Here is a 21,365-nt window from a genome sequence, read left to right on the forward strand (position 1 = left end):
AATTAATAATACACATATGGGTTGTATAGTCTTTGGAGTTTGTCATAAAAACAAAATAGGGAAAATGTAATTACTTCCACTTTCTATGGTGCTATTATTGCTTGCTTTGCATGAAGAGGCTGTAGATATGAATCCCACTATATCCCCAAAGTCCTCTGGCCCCCATTTAATAACCAGAGATGGAACAAACAGGTTTTGTCTAGTTTTGGATCCAACTGAATATGAGACACCAAAAGGTTTAGTCTAAAAGTATTGGCCTTGCATTCCAAGCACCATGAACTGCAAAGTAAAGTGCAGAGGAGAAACCAGGGAGGAAACTGTAATGGAGAAAATGGAGTGAAAAATAAAGCAAAGTGAAACGATGTGAAGGCAAATATTAAAGCAAATATCAAAACTCAATAAAAGGGCACAGAGAAAGGAAACTGAAAAGGCAGACATTAGTATATTCTCTGCTTTTCTTGGAGGAAAGTATGGGTAACAGAAATTCATAAATTTCTCCAATCAGTAACACATCCCAGAGGAGAAAAAATCCTATTTTAATTGATTCAGTCACGAAAGTGAAAATTAAAAAAGAAAGGTTTACCTATCTTCATTTTTTTCTTTAAACCAGCAAATCCTAAAATGACGTTCAGTTTACAAAGAAATTTCCAGATGGGGAGTGAGAAAACTCAGACTGTCTCTGCAACCCTGTTTCCCACTCCCTGTGCACATGCATTGCATTACAGACTTTCCTTACTCACAACCCAACAAGGCCATCGCCTTGTTCTCCTCACAAAATCAACAGGACTCATTTCATACGCATGGAAGCAAATTATTCATCTTGGCTATTCTGGATGTGGACTTGGGGTTCATGTACTGCACACTTGTCAGGTCTTTATCTGAAGACCAAGCAACAAATTTTGTAGCCTGGGTCAAAGTATTCCTAATTATAAAATAAGAATCTTACTCTTCTACTTCTTTCTTCTTTTAGCAAGATGAACCTGGCATCTAGAGAAATTATGGTCAAAGTTGTCCATTAAATTCAGATGAAGAGTAACAGGTAAGTACGAGATGACCTTCTTGAGTCCTTTGCATTAGACAGTATTTCATGCAATAAAATTGCAGCTGACACTGACTTCAGTTACTGTTACGTGGTTTCAGCTCTGCAAATCAGAACCCATAGTCTCAGATTTGCACATCCAACAACTAAACCAAAAAAAACCAATCCATACAGCCAGCATTCCCTAGTGAAAGTTGAAGCAGTATGTCTGTCTACGCCACACAGACCTCAGTGGCAGAGGCAGAGTTCCACTCTGACCTTTAATGGCAGTACCTACAAGGACTACTGTTGTCTCTGCCATGAGCTGCCCCCCTGCTAATTGAACCCAACTTCTCAGTTAAGCACAACTCGTCTTGCACAAAACAGGGCAAGAATTCTGTAGAACCCCCCTGCCCCCCCAACATATAATGTAATTAAAATGAGTCATCATGCTTTACAGTCCTATTAAAATTATAGCCAAAATTTTGTATTTCCTATCTGTTAAGCACTGAGCTTTGCTGGATTGTAGTCTGTTAGCACCACTCAAGCATGTTATCTCTTTGTTATTAATTTAAAACTTTCAAAGAAACCAGAAATAGTGTAATGTTGCTTCACGTGAAGACATGTGAAGTTCACCAGTACAAAATAATCCAGACAACCCAGCTTGATCTTCTGTGCACAGACCAGAATTTTAAGGTATAGCGCACACACACAGCCATGGGGTTTCACTGACATTACACAACAAAGAATGAAATTTGGTCAAATCCCTCTTCCATGTGAGGTTGTTCAGGACTCCACTCCCCACCTAACAGAGCCTCCTTCTCCCACTTCTCCATTCCTGCCCCTTTGACCCACCTAAAAGCCAATCCTCCTTTGCCTTCTTTTTCTCCTCCAAGCCCGTCTTCTTCCCACAGGAACTTTCTGCCTCCCCTCACTTCATCTTCCTACTTCAACCATCTCATTCAGGCTATCCCTGCCCTCTGCCACCTCTTCCACTTTTCCTCTTTACCACTTCAAGACCACAGAAACACCCTTGGCTGCTGCTCATGCTCTCTTGTATTACTCAGCCTTGCCCCAGGGCACTGCCTTGTGGCCTCTACACCCTTCACTGCTTTTGGCTTCTGCCATATCTGGTGCCCTTCCACCATCCAGGTCTGTACCAGCTTCTCACAAAACATCTTTCAAATCACTTTGGCCAATGTTTGGACTTTATTGGGGGTCATCCGGTCAGTCCCATTTCCAGAGGGAAAAAACCACACTCTGCATTTCCATCACCCTTATAGTATGCTCCCTTCAGAAATATCAATATTTGTTCTTCAACATCTCTTACAAAAACAACTCACAGTAACATCCTGCCTAAAGTAAAACAACCATCCCAGTGCAGAAAGCCAGTACTTAACAGGGTTTAACTCATGCTCAAAAAGACAGTAAGTGTAAGCTATAAATACTAAAAGCACATGCCATGTTGCAGCACTACTGATAGACACTAGATTTCTGTTTTAGAGAAATTTCACCCAAAACTCTAAGGAGTGACTGCAACCCTTGCTTTAAGTTGCAAAGCATTACATAGCCCAAGAACACCTTGAAAAAGTGAGTAAGGTGATAAAGGAATTGAGAGTGCCATAAAAATCACATCCCTTAAAAGGACACACTTTCTGTTCTGTATATCCCACATGATTTCCTTTTCTCAATAAATGAGAGAACACAAACTGCCATTTAAAAAACTTTAGCTTGGTGAAAAACATACTGTTGCAGGATTTTCTGTGAAAGTTTTCAAATTTTAAAAACTTGACTATGAAACATCATTTACTATAAAATCAATAAATATTGGTTACCAGGGCAAAAAGAATTGTACATCTGGTTTTTTTGGAATAAACTTTCTTGCAATACATCTCAAGATCAAAAATGAGTTTTCACATTACATTGCTAAATAAGCAAGATGTTCTGTGAGTGAGACCAGAAATTTAAGCCCTCCCACCTCCAGCTTTTCTATTTGCTCTCTTCTGCCATTAATAAAGTGCTTCAAACCCAGTTTCCTTTGTAGAAACAAACAGATCATCCATCTCCCTGAGTAAGACTAGGTGTCATCACTTTTTCCTTCTTTGTGAAATAATAAAAGTCATACTGCAGGAAAAAAAAAATCTTTTAAACCTTATTCAGGTGGGAATAAAAACTGTGACCTTGGATACCATGTGTGTGAAATGAAAGTACAGTTTCAAGTTACAAAGGTCTATAATCTACACTTCTTTTTCCTGTGGATTTAGGATGGAGGGACATTTCTATTCTGTATTGAAAGGATTCTGCTTCTTGTTCATATTTAAATATAAACTTCATGAAGAGTACAATTAGAATACTACTACTTTTATTTCCTGATAGAATGACAACTTACTCCCATTTTACACCATGCGGATTAAATGGCTACTTTTAAATTCAGTTCTAAGGAGTACTGTCACAAAAACTAAGTTAAAAAGAGGCAATGTTTCTGCAGCCCATTGCTCAACAGATCAGTGAAAGTAGATTGTAATCTTATATTATCCTCCACATTTGTTTGCATTCTAAAAGCATATAAGCCTTTCCAAATACACTTGATCTGTTTAGTTTTTATGCAAGAAATAGTCACAGCTGCCTTGTTAGGACCCACGAAGAAGAGTTTTACTTGCAGGGTTGAAAGATTCTGTGCCTGCACTGATGTCTATTTTCTCTTTATTTTTCTCTATTTAATCTTTCTCACACTTGCTAATAATTTCAAATCATTATTTCAAATAAAGCTTCACAATACAGTGGCACATTTAGACTGTAAAAGATTGTGATTTACCACTTTGACAGCTAAACATTTTTAGCTTGTATACAGCACCCAGCCAAAACTGAACAACAAAAATGTTTTGAGCCCTTTTATTTTCAAAACAAATGCTTTATGTACAAGAATCTGTCATTTAGAAACAGTACACACACACATACACACATATACCCCTATTATACCATAATTGATGTTTGGGGTTTATTAAAAGCACAAAGATTGCAAATGCTTTTTTTTTTTTTTTTTTTTGCAGCATGAAATAACCAGTTACCTTTCAGGAAAGGAGCCCTCCGTGGCACAAGCCCTTCTGTGATTTCCACCTGCTCTTGCTGATGCTGTTTAACCAGGTTTCCTTCGCTGCCAGCTCTCAAAATCTTTTCACCTAGCCTAATTTTTCGTGATCGGCTGTTAAAATCTTCTTTCCTGGACAAAGGCGATCTAGGAGCTGTACTAGCCGACACAGGTCGAGCCAACCGAGAGGGTTTGGACATCCTGCCTGTGCAGGAATGTACCTGCTCCAAAAGCAATTCCTAAAAAAATCCTTCGCAGCTCACTTTCCAGCACAGAGGCTGGGGAGTTTGTGTGTGCAGCGCAGCTGGATGTGAAGTGCTGTGCTGCCAGCCCGATCAGTTTTAAACACCAAGCGTTGGGTGGTCACGCAGTTTCCCAGACCTGTGGAATGCAAATGTGTGCTGGGGTAAAACAGATGACTCTGTCCCAGTGCTGAGTCCCAACCACGCTGTGGGGAGCAGATGCTCTTCCAGGGACTGTCGTGAGCTCCTGGTGTGCACTGAGAGCACCCTGGCATGAGGGGAATGCTCCACCTATGCAGGTATAACGTGAAAAACCACCCAGGCGCAGGGTTTACCTCTGCATGTGGGACCCTCCCGCATTCCTCTCCCAACCCTCTCTCTCAAACAAACACTTTCTTGTTTCAGCAGATTTCTTCACAGTGCGCCAAAATCACACTGTTTCAGTGCTATATGGTAAATGCCTGATGTCAAGAACACATTTGTCTTTGAGTTAAGCACGGTGCAAGCTTAAATTGGATTAAATGATGCATATTCTCCTAGCACTGTATTATCTGACTCACCAAAAGAAAGGGAGGATTGACAGCAAATATCATCTCTCTTTGAAAAATGGTCCAAATCCCTTATTATTAACTGGCGTTGTTTAGGAAGCAACACTGCACAGAATACAGACCATTATACTTTCCTATTTCACTGCTATATATATATATCTAGAAAATCCCTGGCTTCTTGCACACTACAGACAATCATGTTCTTTACTGACTCTCTAAAGAAAAAGTTCCTGACCTCAGGCTACATTATTTCAAATCTCAGTTCCTGGGTGCTCTTCTTTGAAAATGCCCAGGCAAATCCTGCCTAACTTTCTCTGCCAGCTCTGTGCTTGTGAATGCTGCCAAGACAAAGAGCATTTGATCACATGAAAATAAAATTCCATTCACCATAATTTTGGAAAGAACTTCTAAAGAAAAAACACAGGGCAAACAAAAGAAAACATCACAGCTACAGTTACAGTAAAATCTTCATGCTGAATTTTAAAATGTATTTCTCAATATCCTAAGCAAACAGAATGCTGCATCTCTAACAGATTATGAGGGTCCACTTTATTTCAAAACTAGAATGAACATAAGCAAATCAATATTACATAAGCTAAAGTACTAATAGATATTTAGGAAAAATGCTTAACAAGCAAAAAGAAAGCAAAACATGACTAAATTATTACAGCCATTCCTTGTTTTCAGAGATGGCAACTGTACAATGCAGTAAAACATTTTTGCAAGTTATTTCCATTTTTTTTCCAAGAATCCCACATTAAATAGATAGATAATTGTTTATGCCTTCTCTATAAAGCATGGTGTCTATTGCTTTGTTGTTCCATCAAGAATGGGCCAGATTACGTTCAATACAGTAAGCCTTGCTGTGATATTATTCTGCATATTATCTTGTCAATACAGAAGGAACTCTGAGTGGGAAGATTTCTACTCACAAGGAGGAACCTGACAGGCATGAGTGTAACTCAGCTCATTAGCAGTGCTCAGGCACAGCAGGTCATGCAGAAGACAATGAAGAACACAAACAGGGGTGAAACAAGATGATGAATGGAGAGTTAATCATGTAACTGGAGTAAAGAATGAGTGAAGAAGGAAGAGAAAATCTGAAAGCCAGTATGTATGTGAGAGGTCAGTTGTACTGAGCCTAAGAAGTACTGTCATTCCCTCTCAAGATCTTGGACTGCTTGACCAATAGTAGTTTTTAATATCTTCCATTATGATTTCTCATTGTGTAAGCAGACACAAGTGCTGTATGCTTAAGAAGAGTTTTTGAGCAGTGCCAATAATGCCTCTGACACTACAAAGACGTATTTTAATTCTGCCAAACACAGAACAATTGTGAAATAAAATCCAGTCCTGAGTGACTACAAAAATAGTATTTCAGTTTTTGAATCACTACTGCTAAAGCAAAATCCAACTGAGATTTCTGTACATTACACATTCACCCAAACTAAGCACCCTTATCACAGGTTGCTCATAGAAAGAATGGCCTCATCTATGAAGGAGAATCTAACTAGATGGTCATGTTACCTGTAAACTTAAAATAATTTAATTTCTAAGCAAAGCAAGGACATAGTGAATTCAAGATTTTCCTAAGGCTCTCTCGAGCAACATAGCAAAAAAGATGGGGAAAGGGAGCTCTATCCATCAGCTTTTGACAGGAAAGGCCCCAAGTTGGCCATTTGGATGCCAAGGTGACACTTCTCCACTGAAAGACAGCAGCAACATCCTGGTTTTGACAAGAAAGAAGCTCTTTGTCTCACAGCAGAGATACAGCCCTGCAGAAATGGGGTGAGTCAAATATGTTCCTCAAACATGGGAAATTCCTGGAATACTCCAGTCAAAGATGACCATTTTCAGTAATATCTCAGTGCCTGATGGCACGGTGTCACGTGAGGAGAGGCTGAGAGAGCTGTGCCTGCTCAGCCTGCAGGAGGCATCTTACATGTGCATGAACATCTGATGTGGGGATAAAGGGAGGGAGTGGGCTGTTCTCAGTGCTGCCCAGCGAAGGACCAGAGACAACGAGTGCAAATTGAAACCAGGGGAAAGAACGAACTTTAGGCCTTTTATAGAGTGAAGGTGGTCAGACACTAGCACAAGCTGGCCGGGGAGGTAATGAAGTCTCCATCCTTGGAGATAAGCAGCACCCAACCAGGCACAGCCCTGACCTGCCTGCTGCAGCTGAGTCTGCCTGACCTGGGGGTGGACTAGACAATTTCCAGAAGTGCCTTCCCACCCCCCAGAATTTTGTCATTCTGTATTATTAAATTTATTCAGTGGCTATTTATAATCTGGAAGCTTAAATATCTTTAAATCTGTCCAATGGTAGATGTACAACCTTTCTCCAAAGTCCCAGCAATTAAATTTTCCCATGCCTGACTTCCATTTCTGGGAGCATTTGCTTCCTCTCTGGTAATTTGTCTGTTTTAGCTTCCTGCAGACTGGCAGAGTGTTCCCAAAAAAAAAAGTCCAGTTTGTTTGTTTGTTTTAAAGGCTCTGAGATGTGAAGCTGGTGATTCCAGCTATGAGCATCAAACCCTTAATAAAAGCCACCAATCCCCCAAAAACCAAAACACCAAAAAAACCACCCCAAAATCCCCCCAAACCCTGAAATAAACCATTCCAGAACATAAGCTGAGGTTGCTTAGCTGACTGTTTCAGGCTGGATGTAGACACAGTAAAGCAGTGCACTCTAGGCTGGAACAGCCATGAGCGTGCAGCCCAGGGTTGCTGCCAGCTCCCCATCACCCACATCCCAACTGCACAGCTCCTCTCTCCCCAGTCCCGCTGCCCTGGAGGCCTGGGCTCCTCCCGACTGTGGGGCAGGTCTCTTCCTGCCAATCCCTCCCTCTCCATCACAGGTTCTTAATGAAGCTCCCCAGGGAGCAAGTCTTTCATCAGCTCTCAGGCTTTTTGAAACCCCAAGTTACTCTTTTGAACTACTTTAAAAAAACCCAAAACAAACCCACAAAACCAAAAATAAACCAAAAAAAAAAAAAAAAAAACCCAAACACAAAGTCCAAAACAAGCCCAGCCCCTTTTCCCTTAGATTTCAGATAGCCAACTTCAGCTAGGTAGAGACATCATATTGATGTAACACACCATTAAGCAAAAAGCAGTTCAGTTTGTCAGGTTTTCATAAAATGCTGTAGGAAGTCTTCTAGTGCTTTGGGTCAATGAATAAACTGTCACAGCCTCATGCAGAGGAAATTAAGGGACCAACAGTGCAGTCTATGATTTTGAATAATCACATATATGTAAACAAGTAGTATTTTTAGAAAACCATACACTTTCCATACCCTGCTTAAAACACTGTCCTTTTAGGTTCAAAACTAACCTCTCCTCTTTCCTGCCTAGAAAATAAATTACTGCTGAAATATGACAACAAGAATTTGTTAAGAGTTAGCTAACAGAAGGCATTTTTACCATAGCATATTAAATAGGTTATGATACCACTATTAACTTCAGCAATGTTTGTGCCCTCCGGGATAAAAGAAACGTGACTATAGATGTTATTAATCCAAACAAAGCATTTGCAAAGCTTGAAATTTCCTTTTTTGGGCAACCATGGAGTTCTAGTTTACATTTGCACATAAAGAACCAGGGAGGGGAGAGGATCCCTCATATGTGAACCAGGAAAAATTGGGAGTTGATGCTGTACGGTTCAGGATGTGATGTTTTCTCAGCCTCACCAAATCCTCTCCCAAACTTTGGCCTGAAATTATCTAAAGAGAGAAAGGCATGTATACAGAAATATTTCTACTTCAGCAGACTCTTTCTAAACTACTGACAGGCAACAACTGCAACACCAGTAAATGGAAGTTGCAGGTGCAGAAGTTAAAACTGCAAATTAATGAAGTTTTCTCTTTACAAAATTACGCAAGTAACCAGATGGCATAACATTTTCAGCATGAAATGTGAAATAAATGTATAGGCACCAAAAGAACAAGATCAGTGATGAAAACAATTTCAGATGCAAGTCACAGATAGGTATGTAATGTAATAATAAAAAATAAAAAGCTTGGTGCTTCAGAGAGCTACATTTTCTAGTAACTGAAGCATGCAAAATTAGTGACAAGTTAATTTTGCAGATGTTAAAGCTTTCTTAGAAGAATGTACCAGTGCTTTATTTCTCCATATATGATTTCTGAAATAGTTGCATAGTACAGAAGAAGCTTCATATTCAATATATTGAGATCCATTTTAAAACATTTCACACAGATCTGAAGCCATTCTTGCTGGGAAAATAAACCATGCAAAAGGTACCTAGTCATTCATTCAAAGACAAGTGAATCCCTCCAACAGAAAGTAGTCTGTAATTATGGCAAGTCCTGTTACTTTTGAATATGGTCTTAAAAAGGAGAGTCTGTTAAGGGTCCTGCTGTAATATAATACCTGCCCGGAAGATGCTATAATTAAAGTAGAGCTGTCATTTATATCAGGAAATCCTGTTCCAGAGATTTACTACTCAGCCATAAAAATTTAATCTCAGTTCCAAGTCTTTAGAAAAAAGCCTAAGTCAGAAAAAAACCCTTCAGGTCTATTTTATTTCCTTTTTGTCAAAATTTCAAAAATTAAACCATAGCAAAGACTTTCTTAAAGATAAAAGCATATACAGATGTAGAATCTAAATACCTTATTCTGCCACAAACCCAGAAATACTGTAAGTAAGGGCAAAGTTAATTTTCTTTATTATTTTATCATTTATACATCTCATATTTGGCTTTGGTTACAAGACCTTCAAAGCCCTGGTCTGCCTGAGTACACAGGTCTGTGGCCTACTATTACAGTGTATGTAAACATTGAACTATATGAAGGTTATGGTTTTTCTAAACCAATGTAGGTACATCATCACTATCCCTTACCTGGTGTTGTTCTGTCCTCAGGATGCCTTTTGACAACTACACTTGGTTCCCTTCCCTGCCTGAAGGGTTATAGGAGCCCAGGCACACTTAGGTAACTGCACAGACCAAAGGGTGCACTTTCAGAAGAACAAAGCAACGGGGGGGGCACTGGTGTGTAAACACAGCCTTTAATGTTTGAAATGTTTGCCAAGACTGTTGCTAAGATTTCCAATTGGTGCCAACTGTGATGGCAGGCCTGGGTACTTTATCCTGATGAGATATGTTAATCACTAAGCAATTCCAGACAGAACAATCAACTGTGAACAGCTGCCCATGCAACGCATGACAAATACTTTTTTTTTGCAGAATGTTACCTTTATCTATTTATTAGCTATTCACAGAAGAATAAAAAATTTATATATTTATGCCACATTTAAATTATTGCTAAACTCTAGCAAAGTGTTCTGTGATTTGGCTGTTCTTGGTGCTGCACAAGTTGGCTGTAATGACTAAAAGAGCTAAAATTCACACAATCTTGGTTCAAAGCTTTTTTTCGCTTTTGTTCTGATCTTTTAATCAAATCAAATAAGAATTTAGGCTCAATATGTTCTTAAAAGAATATCCATTAGCTATAAATCACAGCAGATCATTGCTATTATTACTTCATTGTTAAGTAATGTGAATACTGTTTTCCACATTTGCAGTTATTTCATATGAGGTTCTTAATGCATTTTAAAATGTGCACAAAATTATCTTTTGTGAAATTCATAGCATTAGTAGTTTTTTTGATAAAAGAGAAAAGTGTCCAAATTTTAAAATCTCTCCTGAAATTAAGTTAGTGAAACTATGACTGGCTTAGTCTTTATTGCCACTATAAAAAGGGGAGGGAGAGAAACAATTTATAACACTACACTGACATTTTACTCTGAAGAAAATGTTAGTTTCAAATGTTAGTTGCTAATTTGTTTTAGCATAACTGCAGCCTTCTCTAGCTTTTTCAATCATCATTTTCAAATGACCACCTCTTAATAAAAGAATAACCTTTAGAAGTGCTCTAACACATCAAAAATACAGAGAGCTTAAAGCTTTATGAAAGAGAAAATATCCCTTACAGAAATTCAGCCCTTTATGATGGTTTGAATGAAATCCTGGAATGAAGAGGAAATAGGTAGGAAGCAAGAGCAGATTGGATATGCCAGGAGACACAAACACAGTCCATAACTGACAGAATCCTGTGCATATGGTCAAGGCACAGATAAGTCCTTTTCATTCTTTCAATACTCCTCTTTCATCATGAAGTTCTGCATCATCCACACAGGGGAAAAAAATAGGTAAGAAAAGTAAGCACAAAATGAATGAAAGGAAGACAAACTTCAGGCATGAAGGCAATTCACTCATATCCCACATGAAGTATTTTAACTACTCCTCAGCCACCAAGGCTCCATTAATAGCACCCGGGTATGGGTGCTGCAGTGGATAGTCTCATAAGGAGGAGCAAACTACAGAGAAAAGAGAACACTGGGAAGGCAAGGGTCGTCCTCTGAAGACGGTGGTGAGAAGGAATAGCTCTGTAGGGTACCCGTAGCTCTGGCACTCTTGGCTGGACTACCACAGTCTTTTTCCACCAGAGACCTTGGATGTAAAGAAAAATCTCCACAGGTCTATGGAAAGCAGAAAGCAAGTAAGCAGATATAGAACCCTTTATAGTCAGGTATTACAATGACATTTATTTGGGGGCTTTTTTAAAAAGCAAAATAATTATAGACGCTGTCTAAACTGCAGACAGGCACAGAGAGTGTTCCACCAATCCAGTGTCCTTTTCTCAGGTGTAGTCCTGGGAGTGATGACTTAGTGGACTGCAGAATATAAAATGTTATTTTTCTACTTGTGAGATGCAATATTTTTCAGACACCCATTAATGAATATTTCAAGAAGCTAATCTGATCAGCTGTCTGTGATTTTTGTGTGGTTTTGGCCATGACAGAGAAGAAAAAATACTTTTTCTCCTAAGTTCCACTTAAAATGTGCATCATAAGAGTGGAGCAAGCTTTACATTTTGCACAGTTTTACTTATGCAGTACAACATATATGATGTATAAGGTTCTTTTCTGTGTCAAAATTTCAAGTGACTGGTGTTGAATTTGATCCTTTCTGTCCCTTATACTGTCCTTACAGCACAGTAAGTGCCCTATAATGCTGACTGCAGGAGTTTGTATAAACTGTCTATAAACAGTCAGATGCTTGATCCCTTGCTGTCTGAGCAGCTCTGGAGAGATGAACATGTTTGTTAAACAACAATAAAAAATCTGCAACTCCATTTATTATGTTTCTATAGCTATAGATAATAGTTCAGGTAGTCTGAGTTTACCACTACTCCTCTGAAAAGCACAGGCATTGCATCCTCACCTGCTCAAGCCATCTGGAAAGATATTTCTTGGTTACAATCTGCCCATATTTGTAGAGACTAAATGTTCTGAAATCTGGAGATTTTATGCAGATGACTTAATGTCCTGCTTTGCATATTTGATGATTTATTACCTTATTTACATAAATGACAACAAATGCTCCCAGTTACTAGCACTTAAGAGTGAGGGGCTTGCAGCACATAGCATGCTTTAGGAATGCAGCAACTGTTGTTTTCTTTATTTATGGCAGATATTTGGGGTGGTATCCAGGTAACCCTGATGGTTCTTCCAACCTCCATCATTAGACATTGTTCACCAGGAACATGAAGGGAAAATCTAATACAGTGGTCAAACAGCAGACAATAGCAGATGGCAATGAAGCAAAGAAAACTGAAATAGTAGTCTTTCCAACCAAGAAAAATCTTGAAAAGAACTAATAACCTTATCAATAAAAAATAAGGGCCTATGAAGTATGTTATTAAAACCCCCAACCTATTTTCTGAATGGAAAACTAAACTGATGACCATGCCAAGTACAATATAAAAATTATACCTTTAAAAAAGGTCAATTGCCATTTTAAAGTAGGTTAGCACAAGTTAAAATAAAGAGAACACTGCATGACCAGCATTTCTGCCTAGAACCATGAAGGAAATTGGTAAAATGATGTTTTGAATGCATATTTTGTTTCCCAAGGACCACATTATTTACTATGCTCTACCAAATAGTGTTCTCTTATCTGACTGTTCTTGATGCTATATTGGTTTGCTGTAATGACTAAAAGATGTAAAAAACATAGAATCTTAGTTCAAAGTTGTTTCATTTGTACTAATGCATTAATCAAATAAAGTAAAACTTTAACTTCAATATGTTCCTGTTTGATCCCAAAGGGTTAAAATAAAATTGATGTTATAGGGATTGCTACATAAAGAACAGACATACACTTAAAAACACATGCAAAGAGAGACAGAAAGAAAATAGGTGAAAAGAAGTAGAACAACAGCAACTCCCCTCTGATAAGACCTCCAGTGCTTTTAATGGGTACCAGTCTGCTATCAGGGAGATTTCAGCAAGTTTGACCTGAATTCCTTCCACTGAAATGCAACCACCATATCTACCATGTTATTATATGAACCATAAAATAAACAGAATAATTCAGAAGCTATTAAAAATTAATGTTACAAATTCTGAGAGCAAGCCTTCATGATGTCCCTCATTCTAATAGTCCTTAAAATGTCTTTCAGAAAAAAGGTCTGTAAGGGGAAAGACTGGAAACACTTGGATCAAAAAAATCAGGTTTCTTACCTCAATAAAGACTCCTTGAATGGGGAAAATAGGATCTGGGCAACTTCCATGTTTAACATTAGAATTAAAAGGATCTTTTAAATCTTTGCTGGACTTTAAAGACAAGTTTGTAAATTATTTACTCCCATGTCAAAATGAAGTTTTGCAATTGGGAATTCAAGTAAGTCCCAGATAATGCCTAAACCTAAAGAAAACTACTGCCTTCTCCTTTAAATATAACAACTCTGCAAAGCTAACAGCCATAAAACATAGGGAAAATGGAGGCAGTGACCATAAAGGTAGCTTTAAGCAAGTAACACTTTCAGGTCTCAAGATGAGACCTTAGTGTTTATTTCACATAAAGCAATGTCTTCCACTGAATAAAATAATCCCCATTGCCAGTCAACTGCCAAGAAGTATGACACACACCTTAATACTTTTGAAGAGCACTATTACATGACAACAGAAAAAAAAGGAAAAATATTTCTTTGATTAATGATGCTCTGGACATTTTTATCCTAAACCTTTCCTTCCAAGCTCTCCACAGTTTTCTACAGCACAAACAAATTAGCCATCTTCTTCCACAAGCAGTGACTACCTCTATTTTGGTCTATTTTGTCACTAATAAGATCACGTATCCCTTAATAACAATTTTTCTAGTTATTAAAGCCACCTATTTAGGGTTCTACACTCAAAGGTAATTGCACAGGTAATTTTAATTTGGTGGAACCTAACCACATAACATGAGTCTGGTCCAGATTCAGGATTTAATCCTATACTTTTTAAGTGAACTATGGCTTATTTTACAGCAGCTGTTACAGTCTACATCAGCCTTGGTTCCACCTCTATCTCAGCCACCAGACTCTGCAGTTAGAGTTGCTTCTTTGGTTGTTGTCTCCATTTATTTGACTGAGCATCAAGTTTTACTGTTCTAAATACACTACAAAGCCTGTCAAAAAAGAAAGCCTTGCAGTTTGCAGCCTGATATCACCCACCAGGTGCACTGGACATGTGATGGTGAGGGAACCTGCTGGAGACAGAGGCAATTTGGGTCAAAGAAGAGGGGAAAGACATTAGGATAAAAAAAGGGAGAAATTCTCCCAGCTATCATGGCTGTACCACATTATGCATATTTTCAAGTAGGTGAGAATATATGATACTAAGTTGCTACAAAAATGGGCTGTGGGGAATGCAAGAGGTATGTCCATCTGCCTGCTGTCATGATTGCGAGCAGCTGCCCTGAGGACTTCCTTTGTGGAGCAGCTTTGACTGCCCTATCCAAATCCCCGGCAGAACATTAGGGAAGAGACCCCTTCATCCCTGAGCAAGCCTCGGGACCAGAGGGAGCCAGCACAAAATTCCCTTAAATCTATGCTCAGGTGGCACACCAATGTGATCCCCTGAAGCCTCTCTGACCACAGTTATGATAACCATCCATTATTTCCAGAAAGTTTATAATTGGCTAGTCTTTTTATTTTGGTGACTATGAAGAATACAAAGTCAAATTTCAACAGGGTGCTCATGGAGACATGCAATCTGCAAAGCACAGATCTCAGATTTGCTCTATGAGAGGTTAAAAACACCACATCCTGTGATCTTATTTAAGACACTTTATAGCTAATATTACTCATTAATCGAAGTGTGTTATTTTACCAGTGATTCATAAGACTCTAGTAAAATCACAAACATGCCAGTTAGACTTTGGGGAACTGTGTGGTTTTACTCATTTCTAAAAAATATATACTACTGATGCAGAAAAAAACACTTTCCTAGCAATACAAATGATGTAGTGGCAGGCTGGAGTGATGGTGTATTTCAGGGTGATTTGTTCAGCAAAAACAACAGGTGCAGCTGGCGTTTTCCAGCCATAAATCTTCTCTTTTGCAAGCTAATGGTAGGTTGCCAAGTCAGTGTACACCTCTATAGCTTATGTTAGAAGGAATTTTTTTTTAAAGGTGCATAATTGTCACAGAAGGTTAATTTTAGATTAATTAAGAATTTGAAGAACAGTTAATTAAACCATCAAAAGTGATCTTTTGTTAATCTGGGGGGGAAATGCTCATTCCACTTACAGAACAGCAATTAGGATAAAGGATCAATCAATATGTTTGCATTTGCCAATTACTGTTTTTCACCAAGCAGAATTTGGAAACTTTGATAAAGAATCTTCAATTCCTTCAGTCCTTAATTACAACTCATTAAATTTTCATTAACTTCAAGCTCAGTAAAAAGCAATAGAATTCTTTGATGGTACCAGTGTTGGCAGGACCCCGTGTTAGATGCCAGAGATGTTCTTTGTTTTGTGGAAGTTACTTGTGTTTAGCCAGTTAGTCATTGCTTTATCACAGCAACACATCAAGAAATTGTAAGAAAATATCCCATGTCTCTTCATTTAACTTCACTCTATGTCCATTTTAAAGCTTTGAAGCAACTTCTACAATAATACGTAACTTGGACTTGGACTCTTAAAAAAAGTGACAGTGAATCATGAAAGATTTGTGGAGATTATTCAGGAATGCCTGCACTGCAAAAGTGCAGCCAGCCTCTCACCATCACAGTTGCAAAAGGTTTTGGGATCAGAGTAGCAGTGGTGCAGGAGACCTTGCAAGAAACTGGGATGCTAAAGGCACAGAGGAGAAGAAATTAACTTGAATCCCCACCAAGGAACAGAGCACCAAGACTAAAGATGTGGGAAATCCTTCCCCTAGGAAAACCTCCTGCTGACACTGGGGCAGATGCATGGTCAGACCAAGCTGCTCAGGCCTTGAAAGCCTCCATGGATGAAGTCTGCACAACCTCCCAGGGCAACCTGTGCTGCTGCTTCACCCTCCTCAGGGTGGAAAAGGTTTTCCTCAATTCCACTCTGAATCTCCCTCATTCCAATTTCTGTCTGTTGTCTCTGGCCCCTCACCATATACTGTAGCAAGCAGCAGTCACGTCCTCACTGTGACCTAAAGGGCTGCAAGGTGCCCCAAGGTGCCTCTGACCCCATCTGAGCCAGCCCTGCTACTGCAGCTTTCCCTTCAGGGCAGCTGCTCCGGCCCCAGCACCTTCGGGCCCTCTGGTTTGTGGTGTGTGCCTGCACTGGAGGGCACCAAACTGGGCAATGTACAGGTGAGGTTTAATGAGTGCTAAGCAGGGGGCATTGATTCCTCCTCTCAACCTCTTGGCCATGTCCATGGGATCTAGGACACTGCTGTCCTTGCATACAGACAAACCACTTTTTCATTTGGACATTTGACTCAGTTGTGATTATGATTTTTTTCATTTCAGCTAAAGGTGACACAAGGAATAAGCATTTAATGGAGATAGCACAATAATCAGCACGAAAGCTGTAGGAGAGACATAGAGAGAGGGTGAGCAACTGAGCACTGCCCAGAACCAGCTCTTTGTACAGTGTTTTCAGAGGTATTTCAAGGCTAGAGTGTAAAACTTAAACATGCGAACAAAGAGGAAGTGAATTTTATGCACTAAGAAAAAAGGATAAATCCTCTTATTAAGAGAACAGACTATTTGGTATCCATATTAGGGACATTGATTTGAGATTACTGCTTTCCTTCTTTGGTCCAGCACCTGATATAATGGTGTTAGATGAGAGTCTTATGCATAGTCTAATTGAATGAATCAGAGTTTAAAAAAAGAACTTCAACATTTTATAAACTACATATACAATAAAACTGTACATAAACTAATTTTTCATGACAGTATTTCTATCTTTTCTAAAATCAGATTTTCCATTGCATATTAGGGTAATTTCAAAAAGATTTTAAAAGGAGACCTTTACTATTAGTCTCCTATTATACATCTTCTCCTGGATTTAGATACCAGATGACAAACAGTTTTGCGTGTTTGTGGCTTTAGCTTTATTGGTGGATGAGGCAGGTTTTTAAGCTGATGGTATGATTTGGTCTGTTCCAACTTTCTTGTTTTATGCACTTGTTTTTGAGTGTGAGACAAAAATTGCTATTGAGAAGGAAATAGCTATCACCCAGAACTCATAAAATGCGCAGATTTTTGAAAAGGTTAAAATGGAATTGAAACATACTAACTTAGCTACAGCTTCTGTACTATGTGGAATATTTTTTTCACAGAACCACAAGAATCTCTTTCTTAAAACAGTAGTTCTCTATAGAATTTATTCAAGAGCTTTTCTTATTTTGCCAGCAGCATGGAAGCACAAGTGCTCTGAACCTTTGTATGTTCAGTGGTTAGACTGTGCAAGTTTTACAAATGCCTTGCTGAACTATGCAGTATAAGAAGGTTTCAAAGCATACATATATAGGTATGTATCTGACATTAGTAAAAATGTGGTGGATATGATTACCATATCATGAAGTTAAAATTTAAAACTTTAAAGTTAAAACTTAAACAAAAAAACCACTGACAAACAAAACAAACAAACAAAATAAAAAAGAAAAATAATCAAGAACAAATGGAAATTATTTACTTATTTCTTAATTTAAACTGCAAGCATGACATATATTGTAAAATTTCCTACCTTGGAATCGACCACAACAAACAGATGTGACTTTAAAGCTGCATGCAAGAGCCAAGGCTGATTGAGGCTGTAAGGAGGAGCATTATAGTTCTCTCACTCAGAGGGTAACATTTGAACAACAAACCAATATATAAGTGAGCATATTGTTGCCTTTGTAAGTGTCAAGTTCTACATTACCCATACTTCACAGGGTAATTGCTGACTGCTTAAAAGCAAGATCTGCTTTTCTCCTTCCTCCAAGTCAGACCCAGACCTCACAGCTGACCTTCAAAGCAAGCCACAAAACATTAGATGGCCCAAGCCTGTCAGTGTTTAGGAGGCATTTGGACAAGGTTTTAACTTTTGGTGAGCCCTGAATTGGTCAGGCAGTTGAAACTGGATGATCATTGTAGGTCCCTCCCAACTGAAAATAGTCTATTCTATTCTACACAGACACCAGTTTTTCTCCAGACTGTTAAATTCCGCAGCAAATTGAAAATTGTCCAAGACTATAAGTAAGATATTAAAAAAGGTAACAGAAAAATATTATTATGAACACTATCACTCATTTATTCTTACGAAACATGCACATTTGCACAAAAATACAGTGAAACAGAATTTGGATATAGTTTGTGGGATTATACAGAGAATGTTGCACAAAACCTAAGTGCCTGTGGGATTTTTATTCTGTTCTTCAGACATCAGTAAATAATAGATAAAAGTGAGCTGCTGGATCTTTGCCTGAAATACTTATTTACAAGTCACCTCAGTAAAATACTCTGTGTTGTAATTGCAAGTAAATCTATGAGCCAGACCCAGTATTTTGGAGTATGGAGCTGAAGTACGTGTTTTCCTCTGACATGAGGCACCTTCATTTTTTACTTTCCCTGAAAAAAGGGCTTTTCCCAAGTTCAGGACAGACAGAAGGGCACAAAGCCCCTACCACAACTTTGCAGATTGCTTTCTGAGCCACCAGTGCAGCAGCAGACCAGAAACATCTGGTGTGTCCAACTACTTCATGTTACTTCATGCACACCCTCTCCTATTTTACCAGGCCACTAGGAATAACATCGTTAATAGAAACACTGTGCAAGCTTAGCACCATGACCTGGCAAGAACATCACCTCCTTTCCACAGTGAACTGACATAGAGGCCATGCTGACAAACCAGAGCAAGGCTCAGCTCCTATGAGCTGTCCCCAGGATTATGTTCTGCCACTAAACAGCTGCCTTCAATCACAAAGCCTGCACTTCCTTTTCCAGCATTATTAATCTTATGAAAAATGGTCATTTTCCTAGTGGCTTGACATAATCCACGTGGCTACTCAGCAACATCTCACATAGATGGTCATTTTAACTCTTTTTATTTATTTAAACAATAAATGCCATCTTGGAAGCCTAGGGAAACAGCTGATGTTCAGTTTGAGCCAAACTAGTCCTACTTTGACTCCAGTGCTCTGATGGAAACTGATGACACTGCTCACATGGGGGTCTGGTGCAGATGGGTGAGTTACGACACAGAGTCACTCCTAAAAATACAGTCAGATACAGGCAATTAAGGGGTTGTCAACTTCCAGGCAAGGATTTGCTAGCAAGTGAAAGTTACTTGAGCTGGTACAGCAAGAAGAACAAACTTTTTGAGGTGTTCTGAAAGATAGAAGAAGTAAAGGCTCTCATGGAATTTAATGCCTCCTCAGGACTATTTTATTAGCAGGACTCAAAACTTGCAGTCACACAGCAAATGCACCATTTACTTTAAGGCTGCTTGCTTAATACCGGTCATTTCTAGACAGTATCATATTAGTCGTATTTCAGAAATTCTAGGAGTCAAAATGCAATGCATGCATTACACAAAAATTAGAGTAAAAAGAATTTTCATCCAAATAGAATTCAATGCTTTTTGTTTACTAAGAGACTGAAGCTTCCTAAAAGATCACACCAGATAAAACTGGAAGAATTTTTCTTACAGCAGACAAGCAAAACAAAAAGGAGAGCGAGGAAGCAGAAGTAATAAGGAAACACTTCAAATCATGAAGAAAACATGAACTGTAAGTTAGCTGCAAGTGTTAAAACTACAGGAGGCTGTCAAAGAGCACAAGTAACTTATTTTTCCTCATGGGTACATATGAAAAAGTAAAATTTCCAGAGATACGAAAGGAAGTGTAGTATTGTATATATGGAATGAAATTTGCCATAATGAGTACTGAGGTCTTACTTGATGCAATCAGCTCAAATTGGTGGTCTGCCACATCTCCTGATCTTTCAGAAAGTTTCTTTTAAAAAATCAGGACATCACCTGCTATTTCTTACGTAATCCTATGAAGTGCACAGAAATCCAAGATAATGACAAAGAAGCCCTAAATCAGTTAAAAGGTGTCTGGATGACCCATTATCTTCTTCAGAAGTTTCACACAATGTCTGTTTATTAACAAAAATTGCAGCTTACCCATAGTCCAAGATGAAACCAAATTCTCATCTAACAGCTCAGTCACAACCCTGAAGTCAAATAAAGGCTTTCTTCCCAATCTCCCCAGCCTTTCAAGGGACTTACTGAGTATGTTGAGAGCGGTTGCCCCGAGAGTCGTGTGTTCATGGCACACAGCTTGGGACGCGCTCCTCCATCACAGCTCAGGCATGCTGTGTGCAGTGACAAGTCTTTGTTTTCCTCTCACATGAGTAAGGGGCTGCCATACTTCTGCAGTGTGTTTGGCTGTTTTCTAAGAAATTAGGATGAAAAACTGATAAAAGTCAAGACACAGTAAGTTGGCAACATCTTGGTTTTCTGAACTAACCAAACAGGAATCAAAACACAATCAAGAACACAGATGCAGGAATTCTCCTCCCTAGACAGTGCTTCATGCTGGGCAGATTCAGAGAGGTGCCAAGAAAACAGTTAGTCAAAGGCTGCAGTGCCCCATGAGATGCTGAGAAAGTCTCAGCAATTCTTCACATGGCTGCTAGCATGAACTGAGACTTATAAGGCTTCTGATTTACACAATTAGATCTTGAGCACCATCTGACACAAAGCCCATAACAGAACCTTCTGATCTATTCCCACTAGAGTTGACTCAGGTCAGTCTTCAAATATATCAACTTCAAATCCAGCTAAATCACAGGCAAAAAATACCTCATGTTTTGTCTACCAAAAAGACTGGTATCTGATTTTCAGGACTCTCAAATCTAATTAAGAGTTGCTTGTTGTACAATGACATTAGGAATCCAAAATACAAATCCTAGAAAGGCTTGTTTTAAGAAAAACTGAAATGAAAACATTTATTAACAAAGTAAAATATTACTTCAGCGTCCTTATTTTTCCCTTTCTTGATCTTCTTGGAAGCCAGCAGTTCTTACCAATACTGTTTACTGCTGAGGTATTGCAGAAGTCACAGTGTGTGGTGAAACCTGCTTACATTACCCACACTCAAACATTAAAATAGCACAGGTATGTCACCAAGGGGTTTGC

The 21,365-nt window shown here is 38.8% G+C and overlaps 1 protein-coding gene across 10 annotated transcripts in view; it reads right to left on the reverse strand.

Moving 5' to 3' along the window:
- KIAA1217 (KIAA1217 ortholog) overlaps positions 1 to 21,365 on the reverse strand; it is a 364,593-nt gene that overhangs the window by 226,130 nt on the left and 117,098 nt on the right. For 2 of the 10 annotated variants that reach the window (XM_032101061.1, XM_032101071.1), the window contains exon 1: positions 4,087 to 4,413. The exons of 3 other annotated variants lie outside the window; for them this stretch is intronic. In XM_032101061.1, coding sequence (XP_031956952.1) covers positions 4,087 to 4,306 — 220 coding nt within the window. In that variant the 5' untranslated portion in view covers positions 4,307 to 4,413. Of the gene's footprint in view, positions 1 to 4,086; positions 4,416 to 21,365 lie in introns of those variants that run through there. 5 more of the 10 variants (XM_032101121.1, XM_032101077.1, XM_032101167.1 and 2 more) reach the window with 5 other exon arrangements.

The sequence above is a fragment of the Corvus moneduloides genome, chromosome 1 (genome assembly GCF_009650955.1).
Source record: "Corvus moneduloides isolate bCorMon1 chromosome 1, bCorMon1.pri, whole genome shotgun sequence".
Classification (NCBI taxonomy): domain Eukaryota; kingdom Metazoa; phylum Chordata; class Aves; order Passeriformes; family Corvidae; genus Corvus; species Corvus moneduloides.